At 43.8% G+C, this 18,260-nt stretch overlaps 1 protein-coding gene and 1 non-coding gene across 2 annotated transcripts; both read right to left on the bottom strand.

The window, feature by feature from the left end:
- Nucleotides 1–5,940: 5,940 nt before the first annotated feature.
- LOC139322522 (small nucleolar RNA SNORA49) lies at nucleotides 5,941–6,078 on the bottom strand. The gene has a single exon (XR_011600853.1). It is a non-coding gene; the product is annotated as a small nucleolar RNA SNORA49 (small nucleolar RNA).
- A 1,634-nt stretch (nucleotides 6,079–7,712) lies between these two features.
- On the bottom strand, nucleotides 7,713–17,730 carry PUS1 (pseudouridine synthase 1). The gene is made up of 6 exons (XM_070950620.1): nucleotides 17,456–17,730; nucleotides 14,265–14,495; nucleotides 13,174–13,311; nucleotides 12,777–12,879; nucleotides 10,015–10,712; nucleotides 7,713–8,348 (listed from the first exon to the last, which is right to left on the bottom strand). Exons 1-6 carry the CDS (start codon nucleotides 17,687–17,689, stop codon nucleotides 8,304–8,306), a joined length of 1,449 nt encoding a protein of 482 aa, XP_070806721.1. The 5' UTR covers nucleotides 17,690–17,730; the 3' UTR covers nucleotides 7,713–8,303.
- Between the last annotated feature and the right edge of the window lie 530 nt (nucleotides 17,731–18,260).

Below are 18,260 nucleotides of genomic sequence, written 5' to 3'. Positions count from 1 at the left end.
ATTCCATTCCAGTCTACTTCTCTCATTCTGTTCTGTTCTGTTCTGTTCTGTTCTGTTCTGTTCTGTTCTGTTCTGTTCTATTCTATTCTATTCTATTCTATTCCGAATTCTATTCTATTCACAAACAGAGATTAAGAGAGGAAAGGAAAGGGAACTGTTTTCATGAATAGCTTTTGGATTTTAAGAATGATTATATTTGACAGGTATAATCATTGAGAAAACAATTGAGGCAGATAACAAAAAGTATAGACAACATCTTGGAAGAACTATGGACTGATGAGCATTTGTCCAAGAAATCAAACCTAATTTGGTAGCACCCATCTTCCTAACTGAAAACCTCTCTTCCCAATCAAATAAATAAATAGAAACATTTTATTAAAACAACCTTCCAGAGTGGTTGTTTTCAACCTTTTTACCTATTTGTATTAGTTGGATACAGTCAATCGACTTAATAAAGTTCTCTTCTTCCATTTCACCTTATACTACGTTAACTTAGTCTTTTATTTTTGCTTTATCTTACCTAGTACATTTTATCCTATTTTATCTCACTGTAGCTGTTCCATCTTCCTTCATTCTACCTTATCTTGTTTTATTCTATTTTACTGTGCCTGATCTCATCTTTGATATGGTCCACTGACTTAATAAAGTCTTCTTCTCCCCCTTCCATCCTTCTCTTTCCATCTTTCCTCCTTCCCTTTTCTCCTCCTTCCCTTTACACTATTTGATCTTACCTTCACTTTATCTTTACCTACTACATTTATCCTATTTTATCTCACTGTAGGCTGTTTTATCTTCCTTCACGGAGTCCAGTGGTGAAATCCAAATTTTTTTACTACCAGTTCTGTGGGTGGGCGTGGCAGAGGAAGGATATTACAAAATCTCCATTTCCTCCCCACTCCAGGGGAAGGATACTGCAAAATCCCCATTCCCACCCACTCTGGGCCCAACCAGAGGTGGTATTTGCCAGTTCTCCAAACTACTCAAAATTTCCGCTACCGGTTCTCCAGAACCTTTCAGAACCTGACAGAGTCCTATTCTACTCTATTTTCCTGTGGCTGATGCTCTTCTTTGATATGGTCCATCAACTTAAAATAAAGTTCTTCCTTTTAATACTATTTGAGCTCACTTTTTTTAAACCTTCCCTACTACCTTTTATCCTATTTTATCTCACCTCGGCTGTCTCATCTCCTCCTTCACTCTACTTTATCTCATTTTAATTCTATTTCACTGCGGCTGATGCTCATCTTTGATACGGTCCATTGACTTAATGAAGTCTTCTTCTCCTCTTTCCATCCCTTCCCATCCCATCCCTTCCCTTTATACTATTTGATCTCACTTTTTTTTAACCTCCCCTTTATTTTACCTGCTACCCTGCTACCCTTTATATCCTATTTTATCTTCACTGTTTCATCTCCCTCCCCCACCCCCCACCCACTTCACTATATCTTATTTCATTTTAATTCTATTTCCTTGCATCTGAATGCTCAGCTTTGATACCTCCCATTGACTGATCCAATTATCCAGGGCATCGTATCTATATCCTTTTTAAGGGACCTCAGCAGCCTGTTGGGACCAGAGAGGACCGTTAATCGTGGCCATTCACCCTCACTTAAAAGAGAGGATTTAAATTGTTTCTACCAAATTTTTGTAATAATTGTTGCTGGAGCTCTGCACTTTGATATGGCCTAAGGGATAATCAATAAATAAAGAATAGAATAGAGGATTGAGAGGGAGAGCAAACAACCCAAAAAGGCAGCAGGTAACAGAGTATAAACAGAGTTGAGAAGGGATCTTGGAGGTCATCTAGTCCAACCCCCTGCTCACGCAGAAGACCTAATACTAGGGATTCGAACCGCCGAACTGCCGACCTTTCCGATCGACAACCTCAGCGCCTTAGCCAATGAGCCACCTAGCCAAGTCCAGCAAACGTTCCATAGCCAGAAAGAAAAGAAGAAGAAAAACCGCGTTCGCCTTTCCCGCAACGTCACCTTTTTGGCCTTTGCCGCTTCCCGTTATTTCTCCCTCAGCAGGCGCGCGCGACGCCTAGGATGGATGCGGGGAAGGGGAGGGGGGGTTAAAAGAGCGGGGACCGTAACGTTCCTTTTCGTGCGGCCTAAAGCCGCCTTGCCCTCCCAACCGCGGCGCCGCGTCCCGGCTAGTTACCTTTTTTTTTTGTTTTTACGCCTCCCGCGTCGGCTCTCAGGAAGCCGGAGCGCGCGAGAGAAGCGTCCGCCGATGCTCAACGAAGACGGCCCGCTCCGAGCCGGGGCCCAGCCTCGGCCATCCGCTCCTGACAGGAAACGGATTGGAGGCGTGGGGAGGAGCCTGAGGAAGGGGAGGAGCCTGAGGAAGAAAACAAAAAAGGGCGCATGCGCCGGCGGACCAGCGCCGGCAAGGGACAAAAAAAGCAAAAAAAAAAAAAAAAGCCTTAGGAAAACGACGTGTCTTTTTTTTTTTCTTCCTTGCAATCTGGGAAGAAATTAGTGCGCATACGGAAAGAGACCCCGCCTGGCTTAAGAGACGAAACGGGAAGGAAGCAGGGCAAAGAAGTCCGTACTCCGCATGTGTAATAGGCAAGCATTGCTTAATTAAAAGGAATTAAGTCCTGTATTGTTTTGAGTTGGCTTTTCTAAAACAAATTGGGTTTTAGTATTCTCATAAGGAGATATGCATTCTATTGATGCTCCTAGTCATGCATTCTTTTATGCATTCAGTAAGGTTCCACTTGCAAAAGCATGCAATAGAAAAAAATGAACATTTTTCTAATTCCACGTGGAAAGCTGCCTGCCCTGACTATAGTGGACAATATTAAGACTAAATTTAATATTTAGGAAGACTAAATCTCTGGTTTCGGGGGGATTGACCTAGATTGGATTTTGCAATATTTGTTAAATTTTTATGCTGCCCATCCCACTTTACAAAGTGGGATATTCTTTATTATTTGCGTGAGCTTTTGCTTTGCAGAAATTGGGACTCAAACCAGAAAAACCAAATCTGAAAGATGTGTACACTGCAACTCTGGACTTGGATTTATTGTGTGCCATCAATTCCTATTTTCATTTCCTAGTGACCACATAAGATTTTCCATAGAGAGTAGTAAGGATAGCCAAGATTACAGGAAGCTCGCTTCCCGTTATTCAGGATACTGCTTATAAGCACTATGACTTTAGAGCTCAAAGCATTAAGAGACCCCACACACCCACTTTATGGTCTGTTTCTGTTGCTCCCTTCTGGGAGGAGGTTTCAAAGTATCTCTAGCAGGACTACCATTCTGTAACCTAGGCCTTGTTACCTAGGCCATCCGTCTGGTAAACTCCCAAGATTTGTTTTTCTTTCCATATACATGTATACATCCGAAATAGACTATGTTGTTCCTGTGTCATATATATATGTGTATGTGGATATATGCATAATGGTTACCTTGTGAGAGTTGAATGCAATGAAATTTCATTTTAATGTATGCCGATTAGTGTACATTTAAAGTGACAAAGTTATTCAAAATCTATCTTCTATCCATCCATCTTTCCCTTTCTCTCTATCATTCTATCACTCTAGCTATATCTATCTATCCATATCTATCATCTATGCTGATTAGTGTACATTTAAAATGACAGTTATTCAAAATCTATCTTCTAACCATCCTCCATCTTTCCCTTTTCCTCTCTCTAATCTATCATTCTAGCTATATCTATCATCTATCTATCCACCCTCCATCCATCATTCCCTTTCCCTCTCTTAATCTATCATTTTATCATTCTATCTCTATCCATACATCCATCCATCATCCAGCAGGACTAATAGATTCTGTAACAGCTTTGTTCCCTACGCCATCCGTCTAGTAAACTCGCAAGATTCGTTTTTCTCACCATGTACATGTATACATCCGAAATAGACTATGTTGTTCCTCTGTGTCATATGTGTTTATGTGGATATATGCATAATGGTTACCTTGTGAGAATTGAATGCAATGAAATTTCATTTTAATATATGTCAAATTAGTGTATATTTAAAGTGACAAAGTTATTCTAAGTCTTTCTCCCAGATAATTTATCTCTGACTTGGTCCTTTAGTCCTTCCCCCATCACTCCAGTAACTTGAGTCTTTCCCTCTTGCTGTGGGTCATAACCTCCTTCTCTTTCCACCTTTCTTACCATTATAGACTGCAGCGTGGTGGCTCGTGTGGTTAGAAGGCTGGGTTCGAAACCTGAGAGCTGCTGCGTGTCGGGGTGAGCTCCTTTCACTCCAGCTCCTTGCAGGGACATGAGCCCTCCCCCCCCCCCAGGCCATCCCTGGGCAAAGGTGATGTCACCCGCTAATCCTTTCAACCCAGAGGCTCTTTAAACAATAACACCAAGACCGTTATCATTATCTCACCTGAGCCTATCGAGTATGTGCCATTGGCAACTTTTTTAAAAAGTTTCAAAGAAGTTCAAACATTATCATCCTGTTAGAATCCAGTTTATTTCATTGCAGTTACAAGTTACAGATCTGGACAGATGAGTGTTTAAATTAAAGATAAAGGGTTCCCCCGCACATGTGTGCTAGTCGTTCCCAACTCTAGGGGGCAGTGCTCATCTCCGTTTCAAAGCCGAAGAGCCAGCGCTGTCTGAAGAAGTCTCCGTGGTCATGTGGCCGGCATGACTCAACGCCAGAGGCCCATGGAACGCTGTTACCTTCCCACTAAAGGTGATCCCTATTTTTCTACTTGCAATTTTACGTGCTTTCGAACTGCTAGGTTGGCAGAAGCTGGGACAAGTAATGGGAGCTCACCCCGTTACGCGGCACTAGGGATTTGAACTGCCACCCTTCTGATCGACAAGCTCAGCGTCTTAGCCACTGAGCCACTGCGTCCCCTATGTTTAAATTGGATATACTCTAAAGTCACTTTTCCAGTCTTCTAAAATTCTACCTTGCTCAGGACAGAATTTGCTAAAATTCTGTCCTGAGCAAGGTAGAATTTTAGCAGGGAAACCATCAGGAATCTCACGCAAGAACCAAAAGAAACTTTTAGATAGGAATAATGGAACAATTTGACCTACAAACTGATTTTACCTAACCCAGGGGTCAGCAACCTGCAACTCTGGAGCCGCATGTGGCTCTTTTACCTCTCTGCTGCAGCTCCTTCACTCAAAATATGCGTCACAACTGCTAATGTGCGACATCTGCCGGCACACAATTTATTGAGCTTTTCAGCCCCCGGTAGGCCAACCATGGATAAATCCAAGAAAAGAAAAGTTTCAGAAGAAAACACAAAGTTTAATTCAACTGCATATGCTAGTTTTGTGGCTGCTCAAAAAATTGTCAGGCGAGGGAATGGTTTTGTGGCTCCGATATTTTCTTTTCTGTGAGAAACGGGTCCAAATGGCTCTTTTGAGTGTTTAAGGTTGCAGACCCCTGATCTAACCCTACCTCAAGAGGCTGAGATCCTATCTCATCCTAAACAGCGATACAGCTTGCTTTTGGATTTTGCATGCCCCTGCCACTGTTAACTTTGTTTTAAAACACGGGACTTAGGAAAACCACATTGCTTTTTATGTGAGTCTTTCAAAACAGCTACGTTTCTTAATGGCATATTCCAACCATTCAATGCCCCCGACACAGGCTGATTCCTTCCAATGTTTAGAGAGGTTACCAGCCAGTTAATTCAAATGACTTAACTCATTCTGCTCATATTCCAAAGGAGAGAATCTTGGTATGTATCATCTTGTGAAGATCTCAAGATCAATACGTTATTTATACTGCTGGGATCTGTTCTGGAGATCAATTGTACTCGTTACGTAGAAGGTGTGACTGGCATTCAGACGGTGCTGTCCATCGGGAGTTAGAATCAAAGTGCCTAAAATAGAAAAAGAACCAAAACAGAAATTCCTAATTTTGCATTTAGCAAGCCCAGTATGAGACAATTTACTGCTCCGCAATCAATCAACAGGTAACAAAAAGAATGTTTGTTCCAACTGTAAGCCTCAAAGGGGACAAAATACCCTTCTGGACATCCAGTTCAGCACATTTTCACTGTATCCTCAGGCAATGCCAAGGCACTCCATGGGATGTGGAGCCTCTGGAGTAAGGCTGAGGAAAAGCAGGAGCTGCGATTAATATTCTGATTATTACACCATTCATAAATCTCTCTCTCTCAACAAATGAGCTCGTGATAGAATTAAACTATCATTTATTAAATTATTCCAATTTCTCACCCTTGGATTCAAAATCAGCATAACCCAGATACCTGTGTTGAACCCAGGATGGAATTAAAATTTATTTACTTATTAATTTATATTTATATAACCGTGCCTTTCCTCCAGAGAACTCTAGGAGGCTTGCAAGCAATTAAAACGATAAAAGCAATTCCAAAGAGCCATAAAACTATTGAAAAGCAAGCAAGAAACAGAAACAAGCATGTTAAAAAAAACCATAATAAAATACATAAAACTCACACCCTACAAACCCATTTATTAAAAACTATCAGTACGGCCATTGCACTGGCTGAAAATTTCATAGGTAGGTAGGTAGATAATTCCCCATCAGCCAGGAAAATGCCCTTCCCTATTGTTTTAAAAAAGTGAATTTTATCTACTTACTAGTTAGAGATATAGAGATATAGAGATATATCTATTATTTTAAAAAAGTGAATTTTATCTACTTACTAGAATTTTTTTATCCCGTGCAAACCTCATTTCTCCAAGTTTGCTCAAAACCACGTTTGGTGCATTCTGCACCGGACGGCACCACTTAAGAATCCCCCTCTTCAGATCATACCATCGCGAGCTCTTCATGGGGGGAGGGAGAGATTCTACTGGTCGATTCCAACGTACAGCTCCGGCAGCGCAGGCGCAGTGGATGGGGAGGTCTTCGTAAACGGAAGAGGAAAACTAGCCAGACGCGATTCCCGCTACGGAAGCCAGCAAGGGACCAAATAATGTAAAGGGGGGGAAAAAGCAAAGCCTTACACATTCGTCTCAACTCAGATTAATAGATTGGAAGGGACCTTGTAGGTCATCTAGTCCAACCCCCTACCTAAGCAGGAGACCCTACCCACACCATTTATTCATTATTGACATATATTTAAAAATAAGAGCTGCAGGAATGTGAAATTCTGATTTTTCAAATTGGCATAAGGAGAATAACAATGAATAAAGCTTGATATACAGATCTATTTTTTTGTCTTTAAAAAAAAAGGTGGATTCTTTCATGGAAATTGTAGGTTTTGCTCTGCAGATTCCATCCCCCCCCCAAGTATTTTTCTAAACCGGATCATTATTATAAAGAATTTTCCAGCAGTTTTCCAACAATCTGGCTCTCCACCATCATGCATTTTGCTCATAAAAATGTATTGACATAATAATTGGATTCAAACCCCAATTCACCAAATAAATGATAATAAATAGCCATTTATTTCCAGCTAAGCTGTTCCTTTTATTCTGTTTTTTTTAATTAGGGAATTCATAATCATCCATATACTCGTCCTTGACTTGCAAATATTCAGTCGCTTTTTCAGTGTCGTTGTAACTTCAAACGGTCACTAAATGAATGGTTAAATCGACGACTACCTGTACTGATAGTCACCTAGTAAGCAAAACAACTACATTCTGATTTCTTTTTCTTGATGGCTTCCAACGCTGGGAATATTCTCCGACCTTCCCCCAGATCAACAAAGTTATGGCAGCATTACATGCAGCCTGGATTGGAAATCATTTTTAAAAAAACTTTGTACCTTGTGTCATAAGAAGCCTTTATTGTTATTATTATTTCAAAAGGAGCATTAAAAAAAAAAACCTTGAAATAGACAGTTTTCTAAAAAAAAAATAGAGATGAAACTCAAGATGTTCCAACCCAGAGTTTGTTTCAACCACCACATTATTTGGTCTATGAGAAAGTGAAAATAAAATAAAAATTAAAAATATATTGTTTTTACAAAAGGAAGAAACAAGTTTCCAAAAACCTTATTACTTGGCTGAGCCGATAATCAGAAGAAAGCTTTCCAAAAGAACAATTAATTTTGGCTGTTTGGAAAAACCAGAAGGGAACAGCATTCTTAACGGCTTGCACTTATCTATCAGCGTCCGATAATTATTTTCCTCCGACACATTTTTAAAAAATCATTTTTTTTATCAAGCATAATTGAAGCAGTGTTTGTTCTAGCTAGCATCATGTCTCCTTTTCCACTGCTGCAGAGAAGGGTGGAAAACATCATTTCTGTCCTTTTTCGTCTCTGTTCAAGACTAAGGAATATCCATCATTGAGAAAAGCTTGATTTTCTGGCCAAAGGGACTTGAATCCAGGGTATCAAAGTGTGCCTGAAATCCTCAATCAGAATTGTCTTCACATCCATCGCTGCCTTCAGGATCAGACTGAAAAAAGCAAAACATTTTAATTCTTCAGTGGAGATTCTCCATCATCCAGGTCATAATTGTCCCAAAGGTGTTGGGTTTTTTTCCTTCCCCAAATGGCAACTAGACTTTCTTGGGATTTTTTTCCTTGAAAATGTTTTGCTTCTCATTGAAGAACTGAAGAGAGGAGAGGAGAGGAGAGGAGAGGAGAGGAGAGGAGAGGAGAGGAGAGAAAAAAATGGAATGGAATGGAATGGAATGGAATGGAATGGAATGGAATGGAATGGAATGGAATGGAATAGAATAGAATAGAATAGAATAGAATAGAATAGAATAGAATAGAATAGAATAGAATAGAATAGAATAGAATAGAATAGAATAGAATAGAATTTTTTATTGGCCAAGTGTGATTGGATGCACAAGGAATTTGTCTTTGGTGCATATGCTCTCGGGTGTACATAAAAGGAAAAAAAGAAAAAAATACATTCATCAAGAATCATAAGACAGAAGCTTCTCATCCAAGAAGCTTCTTGGATGAGAAGCACAACATTTTCAAAGGAAAAAACCCAAGAAAGTCTAGTTTTGCCTTTTGGGGGAAAAAAACCCCCATCTTTGAGACTTTAATTCTCCCCAAAGAAAACCCTCCTCACAAAAGGCAATGGTTACAATCCGCAATATCATGGTTGGAAGTTGCAACCTTGCTTCCTTTTTAAAAGTTTTATCTATGGAGGGTCTCAGTCAACCAGGCCATGGTTGTCTCGAAGGTGCTTTCAAAAGGGCAACTGGACTTCCTTCAACGAAAACTCAAGTCCAGTTGTCTTTGTACAGCACCTTTGGGACACTTAGATTTATATTCTGCTTTTGTTGTGGCCCACCGGCAGCCAGCGGAGTTGGCAGCAGAGTCGGACAGTGAGGAGGTTGGGGAGGAACATGGGCCAGTCCTGGGAGCTGGGGAAAGCTCGGACAAGGGCTCTGCGCCGGAAGCAGAGAGGAAGGTAGACAGCAGTGAGGCAGAGGAGCAGCTGGAGCCCATTCCCAGTGTGTACATGCGCAGAGCTGCTAGAAGACAAGAACAACTCAGAAAGCAGGGTCGACTTGGGAGTAAAGCCACACCTTGGAGGCGATTGGCCCCTCCAATAGGAAACAAAAGAGGAGCGAACAGGGAGGGGGCTTTTACAGGAAACAATTCATTCAGTTGGTCATTTCAATAGTGGAAAGTTCTGTTTGTGACTCTAAGAGACTCTGTGCCAAGTTTTGCCTTGTACTGCATTTGGAAACTAGTTATCTGGCAGCTTTCCAGGCGAGATAAGGTTGGTGTTGATAAATATTCCTCTGAAAGACTGTTTGCCAAGCCTTGCTGACTGTGAATGAAGAGAATTCAGAGTTGTGTAAATAAGGAGTTTTGCCGGGACCAAGACTCTGCTTCGTGTTTTTTAAGGAAGCCTAGGTCAGAACAGCTTTCTTCAAGGACCACCATGGAATCTCCATCAGCATCTCCCATCATGTTATGACCTACAATGATAAATCTGTGGGCTGAGAAAGACCCAAAATTACCCCGGTAACTTAAGTCGAGAGAGGACCTCAAGATGAGTCTCACCACTTCTAGTCCAGCCTCATCACCACTGAATCCCCCCTGGTTCTTGGGAGGCCGAGAAGGTGGGATCATTTCAAAATGGTTTCCCCTTACCTTAGCATCTCTGGGATCTTCCTGCAACCTTAAGATAGTGGAATCAAACTGATGGTTGAAGAGGGTCTCCAGCCAGTTCATCATGGACCTTTCTTCCTTCTCCGTATTGATAATGGTGGGATAGATGTGCTGCTCTTTGAAAGCCATGATCTTCTCCTCTTCTTCTGCCCATTCCAGGGCTTCGTGGAGACCGTCGTCCCCAAACCGCTGGTTATAGCTCTCAAAGTGAACCCGTTCCAAAATCAGACCCAGCCCTGGAGCTTTGGGAATGTCCACCTTCTCCTCTCCCCAGCTCTGTTCCATGATGGATTTGGCGGCGTGGCCCTTGACAATGGCGATCACCAAGCCGATCATTTTCCGGATCTGGTGCATCATGAAACTCTGTCCTTTCACCTTGACCACCGCAAACTCCAAGCCGTCCCTCACGAAGGGCTCTTCACAAAACATCTCCATGATGTAACGTTTGGCGCTGGGATCCTTGGGGCCCTTCTGGGAGGTGAAGTTATGGAAGTTGTGAGTGCCCTTGTAGCAAGCCAGGAGGTCGTTGACGGCCTCCAAAGTCTCGGCACTCAAGCGGTAGGTTTCATCCTGAGGTGTGTCATCCTTGTGGGCAAAGGAGAACGTCGGCAGCATGTAGGAATAGGTCCGGGCATCACATCTGTTCTTGGAATTGAATTTTCCGGTCACTCTTTTCAGCCCTATTTTTTTTTTTTAAACAGAGAAAACTTTAGGACAATATCCTATAAATTTGGGTCAATCTATAATTTTTTCACAGCTGGGCAGGATCCCGAAAACAAGAATTTATTTTACACACCCCAGTATGGGCCCTTTAAAAATGGATTAAATGCTAAATCAAGAGGAATTTCCAAACCTGATTAAATGTGGTTTTCTTAAAAAAGAATCTTTTGGGTGTCAGCTTTGGAAGCCATTTTAGGCTGGAAGCTTCCATGCTGCCACCTTCTTCTCATGTGTGGGAAAGTAGGAGGGAGGAATTAGTAGAGGGGTTGTCTGTAGACATAACAGCATTCTTCCTGTCGGTCAAAGTCAGGGCGATCCTGCATCTGGAGGAGTGGTTGGAGTGATGCAGGGGTGGGTTCTAAATATTTTTACTACCGGTTCTGTGGGCGTGGCTTATTTTGTGGGTGTGGCTTGGAGGTCATGTGACTAGGTGGGCATGGCTAGCTGGTCAGAGTCATTTCTGGAAGATCCTCGCACTTACGACCAGTCCTCGCACTTACGACCCGATTCATTTGTTTGCTTTTAACACTGATCAGCTGTAGGACGGCCCTTTGAAGCCCCGCGGCAAGAGTTTAAACAGTTTGTTTCCCTCTAGTCATCAGCTGGGACTCAGGAGGCAGCAATAGATTGGGGTGGGACCAAATAAAAGGTAAGAATAACATGGGAGGGTGGGGGGGGTGGGAGGGAGAACCGGTTCGGTGACGTCATATCGTCACCGCTACCGGCTTGGCCGAACCGGACCGAACCAGAAGGAACCCACCACTGGAGTGATGTCTCGAGATGGGACGGAGGGTGATTGGAGCATGTGATCGACGGAGGAGTGAGGGGATGGTTTTGGGGATTTTGATTTACTGAGGGAAAACCCAGACCTCTCAGATTCAGGTTTCCCCAGATGTGCCAGTTTACCTATTCTAGTAAATAGAACTTTGAAAAAATGCTTGCTTCAAAGTCTTTACTTGGAGTTGGGTTTTTTTCTGGAACGCTGACATTGGGATGATCTGAATCTGATCCGATCCCAATTTTATCTGAAATGGTATAGGGTTTCCAGCCTGAGTAGGGGGTTGGACTAGAAGACCTCTAAGGGACCTGTTATTCTAAAAGTGTTATTCTAAAATTTTGGGTATCTTGGGAAGCAGCGTGTATTTACCACAGATGCAGTGTCCTAGGGCAGGGGTCCCCAACCTGTGGGCCACAAGGTTTTTTTTTCCCTAAACCCTCTTCCCCACCCTCCCACCCCAAAAAAGAAAGCAAAGAACGAGCTGTCTGCAAGGAGTATAAATCCTTCCATTCCCCCACCATCCAGTCAGAGCTGAAGAAGCTTCTTGGATGAGAAGCAAAATGTCTTCAAAAGAAAAACCAGAAAGTCCAGTTGCCTCTTGAAAAAAGCGCCTTTGGGACAACCAGGACCTGGAGGACTGAGAATCTGGATAGACACCCCAAGCTTCTTGTGTCTTATAATTCTAGAGCGGAATAGAATAGAATAGAATAGAATAGAATAGAATAGAATAGAATAGAATGGAATGGAATAGAATGGAATGGAATGGAATGGAATGGAATGGAATGGAATGGAATGGAATGGAATGGAATGGAATGGAAGAACAGAACAGAACAACAGAGTTGGAAGGGACCTTGGAGGTCTTCTAGTCCAACCCCCTGCTTAGGCAGGAAACCCTACACCACTTCAGACAAATGGTTGTCCAACCTCTTCTTAAAAACTTCCACTGTTGAAGCATTTACAACTTCTGGAGGCAAGTTGTTCCACTGATTAATTGTTCTGTCAGGAAATTTCTCTTTAGTTTTAAGTTGCTTCTCTCCTTGATTAGTTTCCACCCTTTGTCTCACTTAAATTCTTAGAATAGAATTCTTTATTGGCCAAGTGTGATTGGACACACTTGTCTTTGGTGCATAGGCTCTCAGTGTACATAAAAGAAAAGATACGTTCACCAAGAATCATAAGGTAGAACACTTAATGATAGTCATAGGGTACAAATCAGCAATCAGGAAACAATATCAGTATAAATTACCTAAAATTCTTATGTGAGAAGGAAGATGTTCGTTAATCTTCTGTAAAATATCTTCGATCATCCAGACCTTCAAGGAAACGATCTGTCCGGCTGCAGACACACCCTGAATTTTTTCCAAAGGAAAAAAAAAAAGAAATTAAATAAAAATGAGGAACAGTCTAAGCAGAACTGGACAGAATCGGTACAGGTTATAAAAATGCCCCCGAGTCACATTTTGAAGAACGTTTGCCACTCAATTTACAATTTGCAGACTTGAAAATATTAAATGTTAAAATTAAATCCCAGGAGGAAAAAAAGCTGTTGTTCAAAAACCACCTGTATTACCTATTCAGCACCATCTTTAATTCCCCATCATTAAACCGATGGTTGTTCAGTCAAGAGCTATTATCGGTATTACCTTATCGGTCCTAGCGCATCTCTGAAACGACATTTTCTTCATGTCTTCTCCGTGGTTTTCCGGAATACATCTGGATTTTATGAGGGCTGATACTAGGTCATCCTCAATTGTCCTGTACTGGGAACTTTTCACATTGCGCTGAGAGTTGTAAAAAAAAGAGAGAGAGAGAAATGAATGTATTCTACCCATCCGAGAGCAGAGAATGAATTTCTCTGCTGCTTTTAAAAGCTAAAATCTACGATCTACAATCTATGACAAGGATGGCTAACCTTTTTGCCGTCGGGTGCCAAAAGTAGGGAGAGCACAAAGGGGTCGTGCGCATGCACAGAAGCGTTTTGATGATGTCAAGGTCAGTGGGCGGAGCCTCCCGCCAGTTTTACTACCGGTTCTATAGAACCGGTGCGAACCGGGGGCAACCCACCACTGGTGAACCTGTTTGGCACTTGGGGAGTAAAAGGTTCGCCAGCACTGTTCTAAGTGTTGTGGCCTGCCAGTGGCCTGAGCGGATCGTGGCTGATCCCGACGACGAAGAGGCTGGTGTGGGGTCGCGCCAGCAGCCTGTGCAGCCGGCGCTCGCGTCGGACAGCGAGGAGGCTGAAGAGGATGTGGTGCCAGAGGCAGAGATTCAGCCAGGGCCTTCAGAACCTCCAGAGGCTCCTTCAAGTGAAGAGAGTGAAGTGGAGGAGCCTCTTCTCAATGCATGAGCACGCAGGGCTGCCAAAAGGCAGGAGTGGTTACTCAGGAGGTGGTCTCCTCGAGTGTAAGGCTTGGGGCTAATTGGCCACTCCCTTAGCCTATTTAAGTTTGCACACAGCTGGCAAACATTGCAGGAAACAACGCACGTTCATCCGGTGAGCATTTGAGAGTGAAGTTTCCTTGCAAACCTGGTTTCTGGGCTAATTGCCAACTCTTGTAAGCCTTTATCTAATCTTTGGAATTCCTGGCAGGCTGTTAAGGACATTTTTAGTAGTAGCCTGCATTTGAAAAAAAGACTGTTTGTCTTTTGAATTGTTTGGAGTTTTGTGTTTACAACCCATTTCTTGGGTTCCGTAGCTGGGGCAGAAGTCATGCCATTATCGCCAGGGACTCACCTGCATTCCATGGTAGCCTTTCCCACAATACACCAGCAACAGCACAACTTTCTTCTTGGGGAACTTCTTCGTCTCGTCCTTGACCTCGTCCTCGCCGTCCTTGAGCCTTTTGGCATCGTGTCCGTTCTCCTCCTGCTTCCCGGCCTCCTTCTCCTCCCTGCCATCCCCGTCCCTCGGCCTCTTAGCCAGGCTGTTTTCCAGACTTCCCAGGTGCTCAGCCATTGCAAGACACTGGAAGAGACCACAGCAAATACCGCAAGAATGCACAGGTTAATGCACAGGAGGACTAGTTCTGCTTCGTTGCAATCAGGGTGGGTAAAAATCAATGACTTTTTTAGAAAAATCAAAAAAATCAGATTTTTTTTTTATTTAAATTGGATTTTTTTGATTTTTATCGAATTTATTTTAATAAAAAACTTTTGGGGTAAAAATCTATCGTAAGATAGTTTTCTATTTAAGATATATAAATAATTTAGTTTATTCAGCATGAAATGGAGCTTAGTTATGTAGCATGAGGCTGTATATTCTGCAACACTGGGACTATCGGTGAGTCAACAATGGGTCAAAGGAATAGCAGAGATGACAGTTGCTCTTTAAAAATTATGATTTAAATCAAGTTGATTTAAATCAAGCCTTTTTACTAGTGATTTAAATCATGATTTAAATTGTGATTTAAATCAACTCAATTTAAATCAAATCCACCCTGGTTGCAATGCTAGTTAGGTATGGTAGTCAAGTACAGTTGCAACGCTAGTCGGTGACACTTGAAATGCTAGTTAGGTATACGTATGATGCTAATTAGGTACAGTTGCAATACTACTCTGTTTCCCTGAAAATAAGAGCTCCCCTGATAATAAGCCCCCCCTGAAAATATTAAAACACATGTTAGCCGGTCCCCGCCATTTCCTCTGGTTTCCTCCACGCGCCCCAAAATAATAAGACCTCCCCGAAAATAAGGCCAAGCGCTTATTTCAGGGTTCAAAAAAATATAAGATAGGGTCTTATTTTCGGGGTAGCTAGCTACAGTTGCAGGTAGATACAGTTAGATACAGCAATGCTGGTAGTCAAATACAGTTGCAATGCTAGTCAGTGACAGTTGAAGTGCTAGTTAGATATACGTATAATGCTAGTTAGGTACAGTTGCAGGTAGATACCGCTAGATTCAGCTGCAATGCTAGTTAGGTAGAGTAGTAATGCTAGCTAGGGACAATTGCCATGATAGTTAAGTACAGTGGCAATGCTAGTTTAGGTACGTAAGGGTAGAAAGAGAGAACCCAAAGATAAGGCTAGATTTTAATCTGCTTCGCAGCCCCCTTCCCAGGGTCCCTGCACTGTTTTTATAGAACAATAAAATAATAAGGGTTGGAGGTCTTCTAGATCAACCCCCTGCTCAAGAAGAGGCCGCCGTAACATCCGGACAAATAGCTGTCCAGTATAAATAACAAAGACAAATAAAACACACGTCTCTGTTTAGAGCTGAAAAGCAGGCGGGAGTTTTGCAGGAAAGAACGGTTAAAAAGAAAGCACGCCTGGGACTCTGCATTAGGCATGGGTCTACAAATAAAAATAGAAGGGGGAAGGAGATCCTGAAAACGTTTCTGTCTAGAGACAGAAAGACTGACAGGAGGGAGGGAGGGAGGGAAGATAGGTAAGTAGAGGAAGGGAGGGAGGGAGGGAGGGAGGAGAGATGGGAGGGCTGGATGGAGACAGGAAGGAAGGGAGAGAGGATAGGAAGAAAGTATGAGAGTGAGAGGGAAGGAAGGAAAGAAGGAAGGAAGGAAGGAAGGAAGGAAGGAAGGAAGGAAGGAAGGAAGGAAGGAAGATGGGAGGGAGGGAAGAAGAAAGTAAGAGAGTGAGAGGGTAGGTAGGTAGGTAGGTAGGAAGGAAGGAAGGAAGGAAGGAAGATGGGAGGGAGGGAAGAAGAAAGTAAGAGAGTGAGAGGGTAGGTAGGTAGGTAGGTAGGAAGGAAGGAAGGAAGGAAGGAAGGAAGGAGGGTGGGAGGGAGGGAGGGAGGGAGGGAAGAAGAAAGTAAGAGTGAGAAGGTAGGAAGTAGGTAGGGGAAGGAAGGAAGGGAGGGAGGAAGGGAGGGAGGGAGAGAAGGAAAATGGGAGGGAGGGAAGGAAGGAAGAAGTAAGAGAGTGAGAGGGTAGGAAGGTAGGTAGAGGAAGGAAGGAAGGAAGAAAGGGAGGGAGGGAGGAAAGGAGGGAGGGAGGGAAGGAAGATGGGAGGGAGGGAAGAAGAAAGTAAGAGAGTGAGAGGGTAGGTAGGTAGGTAGGTAGGAAGGAAGGAAGGAAGGAAGGAAGATGGGAGGGAGGGAAGAAGAAAGTAAGAGAGTGAGAGGGTAGGTAGGTAGGTAGGTAGGAAGGAAGGAAGGAAGGAAGGAAGGAGGGTGGGAGGGAGGGAGGGAGGGAGGGAAGAAGAAAGTAAGAGTGAGAAGGTAGGAAGTAGGTAGGGGAAGGAAGGAAGGGAGGGAGGAAGGGAGGGAGGGAGAGAAGGAAAATGGGAGGGAGGGAAGGAAGGAAGAAGTAAGAGAGTGAGAGGGTAGGAAGGTAGGTAGAGGAAGGAAGGAAGGAAGAAAGGGAGGGAGGGAGGAAAGGAGGGAGGGAGGGAAGGAAGATGGGAGGGAAGAAAGAAGAAATAAGAGAGTGAGAAGGTAGGAAGGTAGGCAGAGGAAGGAAGAGATGGAGGGAGGGAGGGGAGAAGGAAGTAAGAGAGAGGGGGGTAGGAAGGGAGGGGAGGGGGAGGGAAGGAAGGAAGGAAGGAAGGAAGGAAGGAAGGAAGAAGAAAGTAAGAGAGAAGAAGGAAGGAAGGAAGGAAGATGGGAGGAAGAAACTAAGTAAATAAGAGAGAGGGAGGGAGGGAAGAAAGAAGAAAGTAAGAGAGAGGAAGGAAGGAAGGAAGGAGTAAGAGAGAGGAAGGAAGGAAGGAAGAAGGAAGTAAGAGAGGAAGGAAGGAAGGAAGGAAGGAAGGAAGGAAGGAAGGAAGGAAGGAAGAAGAAAGTAAGAGAGAGGAAGGAAGGGAAGGGAAGGGAAGGGAGGAAAGAAGGAAAGAAAGAATAAAAGAAAACCTGGAGCTGAAAAGCAGGCAGGACCTTCCGCCAAAGACTTGCTTCCAAGGGCTTTGCACCCTTCCGGAACCCTCCTCCTCCTCCTCCCGGGGGCATTTCTCCATTTCCCTGCCTGCCTGCCTACCTTCCAACGGGCGCTGCAGCTGCCCAGACTCGCCGCTCTCCTCCAAGCTTCGCCCACCCACCGGCTAGACCTCCAGCAGCAGCCCAGCCAAAGTCGGCTCGCCGTTTGCCGGAGACACGAGGCAGGATCCGGGCGCCCCTTCCGCCGACCCCAAGCGCCCCTTCTCCATGCCCCAAGGGGGACCCCCCAAGAACCCCCCAAAAAACCCCTTTTCCCCCCCAGCAGCCACCTCATTCCAGCAAGCGCTGGAGAGGAGCCGGGGTTTTTTGCAAGCACTCCGGCGTGCAATGCAAAGCCCGGCTTTCCCAACCCGGGACCACGTGGGAACCGGAGCAAAAAAAGGAGGAGAGAGAGAGAGAGAGAGAGAAAGAAAAAAAAGGGGGGGGGAAAGGAGGGGGAGGAGGAAAGATTATGGGATGGCGGTACGGCAGGCGGAGAGGGACCCGGTGCAAAGCGTTGCGCGTTTTGCTTTTGCAAAAAAAAAAAAAAATTTTTTTTTTAAAAAGGCACCGGGAGCGCTTGGTTTGCAAAAAAAAAAAAAAAAAAAAAAACCCACCGTGGGAAGCATTCCTGCGCGTCGTATGCGGCACCCGTGTGGATGCGAGTTTAGACTAGAATCCTGCATCCAGTTTTCGTCCCCACACTATACAAAAGATGTGGAGACTCTAGAAAGAGTGCAGAGAAGAGCAACCAGGATGGTGAGGGGACTGGAGGCTGAAACATATAAAGAACGGTTGCAGGAAGTGGGCCTGGCTAGTCTAGTGAAGAGAAGGACCAGGGGAGACAGGATAGCAGCCTTCCAGTA

This window comes from Pituophis catenifer, unplaced genomic scaffold (assembly GCF_029215685.1).
Source record: "Pituophis catenifer annectens isolate HBS135680 unplaced genomic scaffold, rPitCat1.0.hap2 SCAF_10, whole genome shotgun sequence".
Classification (NCBI taxonomy): Eukaryota; Metazoa; Chordata; class Lepidosauria; order Squamata; family Colubridae; genus Pituophis; species Pituophis catenifer.
Note: the sequence above shows the minus strand (reverse complement) of the source record. Positions and strands in the feature narration are given on the sequence as shown.

Excerpts from the sequence above, each read along its gene's own strand:
- PUS1 (XM_070950620.1), bottom strand. The coding sequence starts at position 17,689 with ATGAGGTGGCTGCTGGGGGGGAAAAGGGGTTTTTTGGGGGGTTCTTGG. Across the intron at positions 13,312-14,264 it reads AAGGCTACCATGGAATGCAG|CGCAATGTGAAAAGTTCCCA; the intron begins GTGAGTCCCTGG and ends TACAACTCTCAG. Across the intron at positions 8,349-10,014 it reads AAGATCCCAGAGATGCTAAG|TCTGATCCTGAAGGCAGCGA; the intron begins GTAAGGGGAAAC and ends TGCTTTTTTCAG.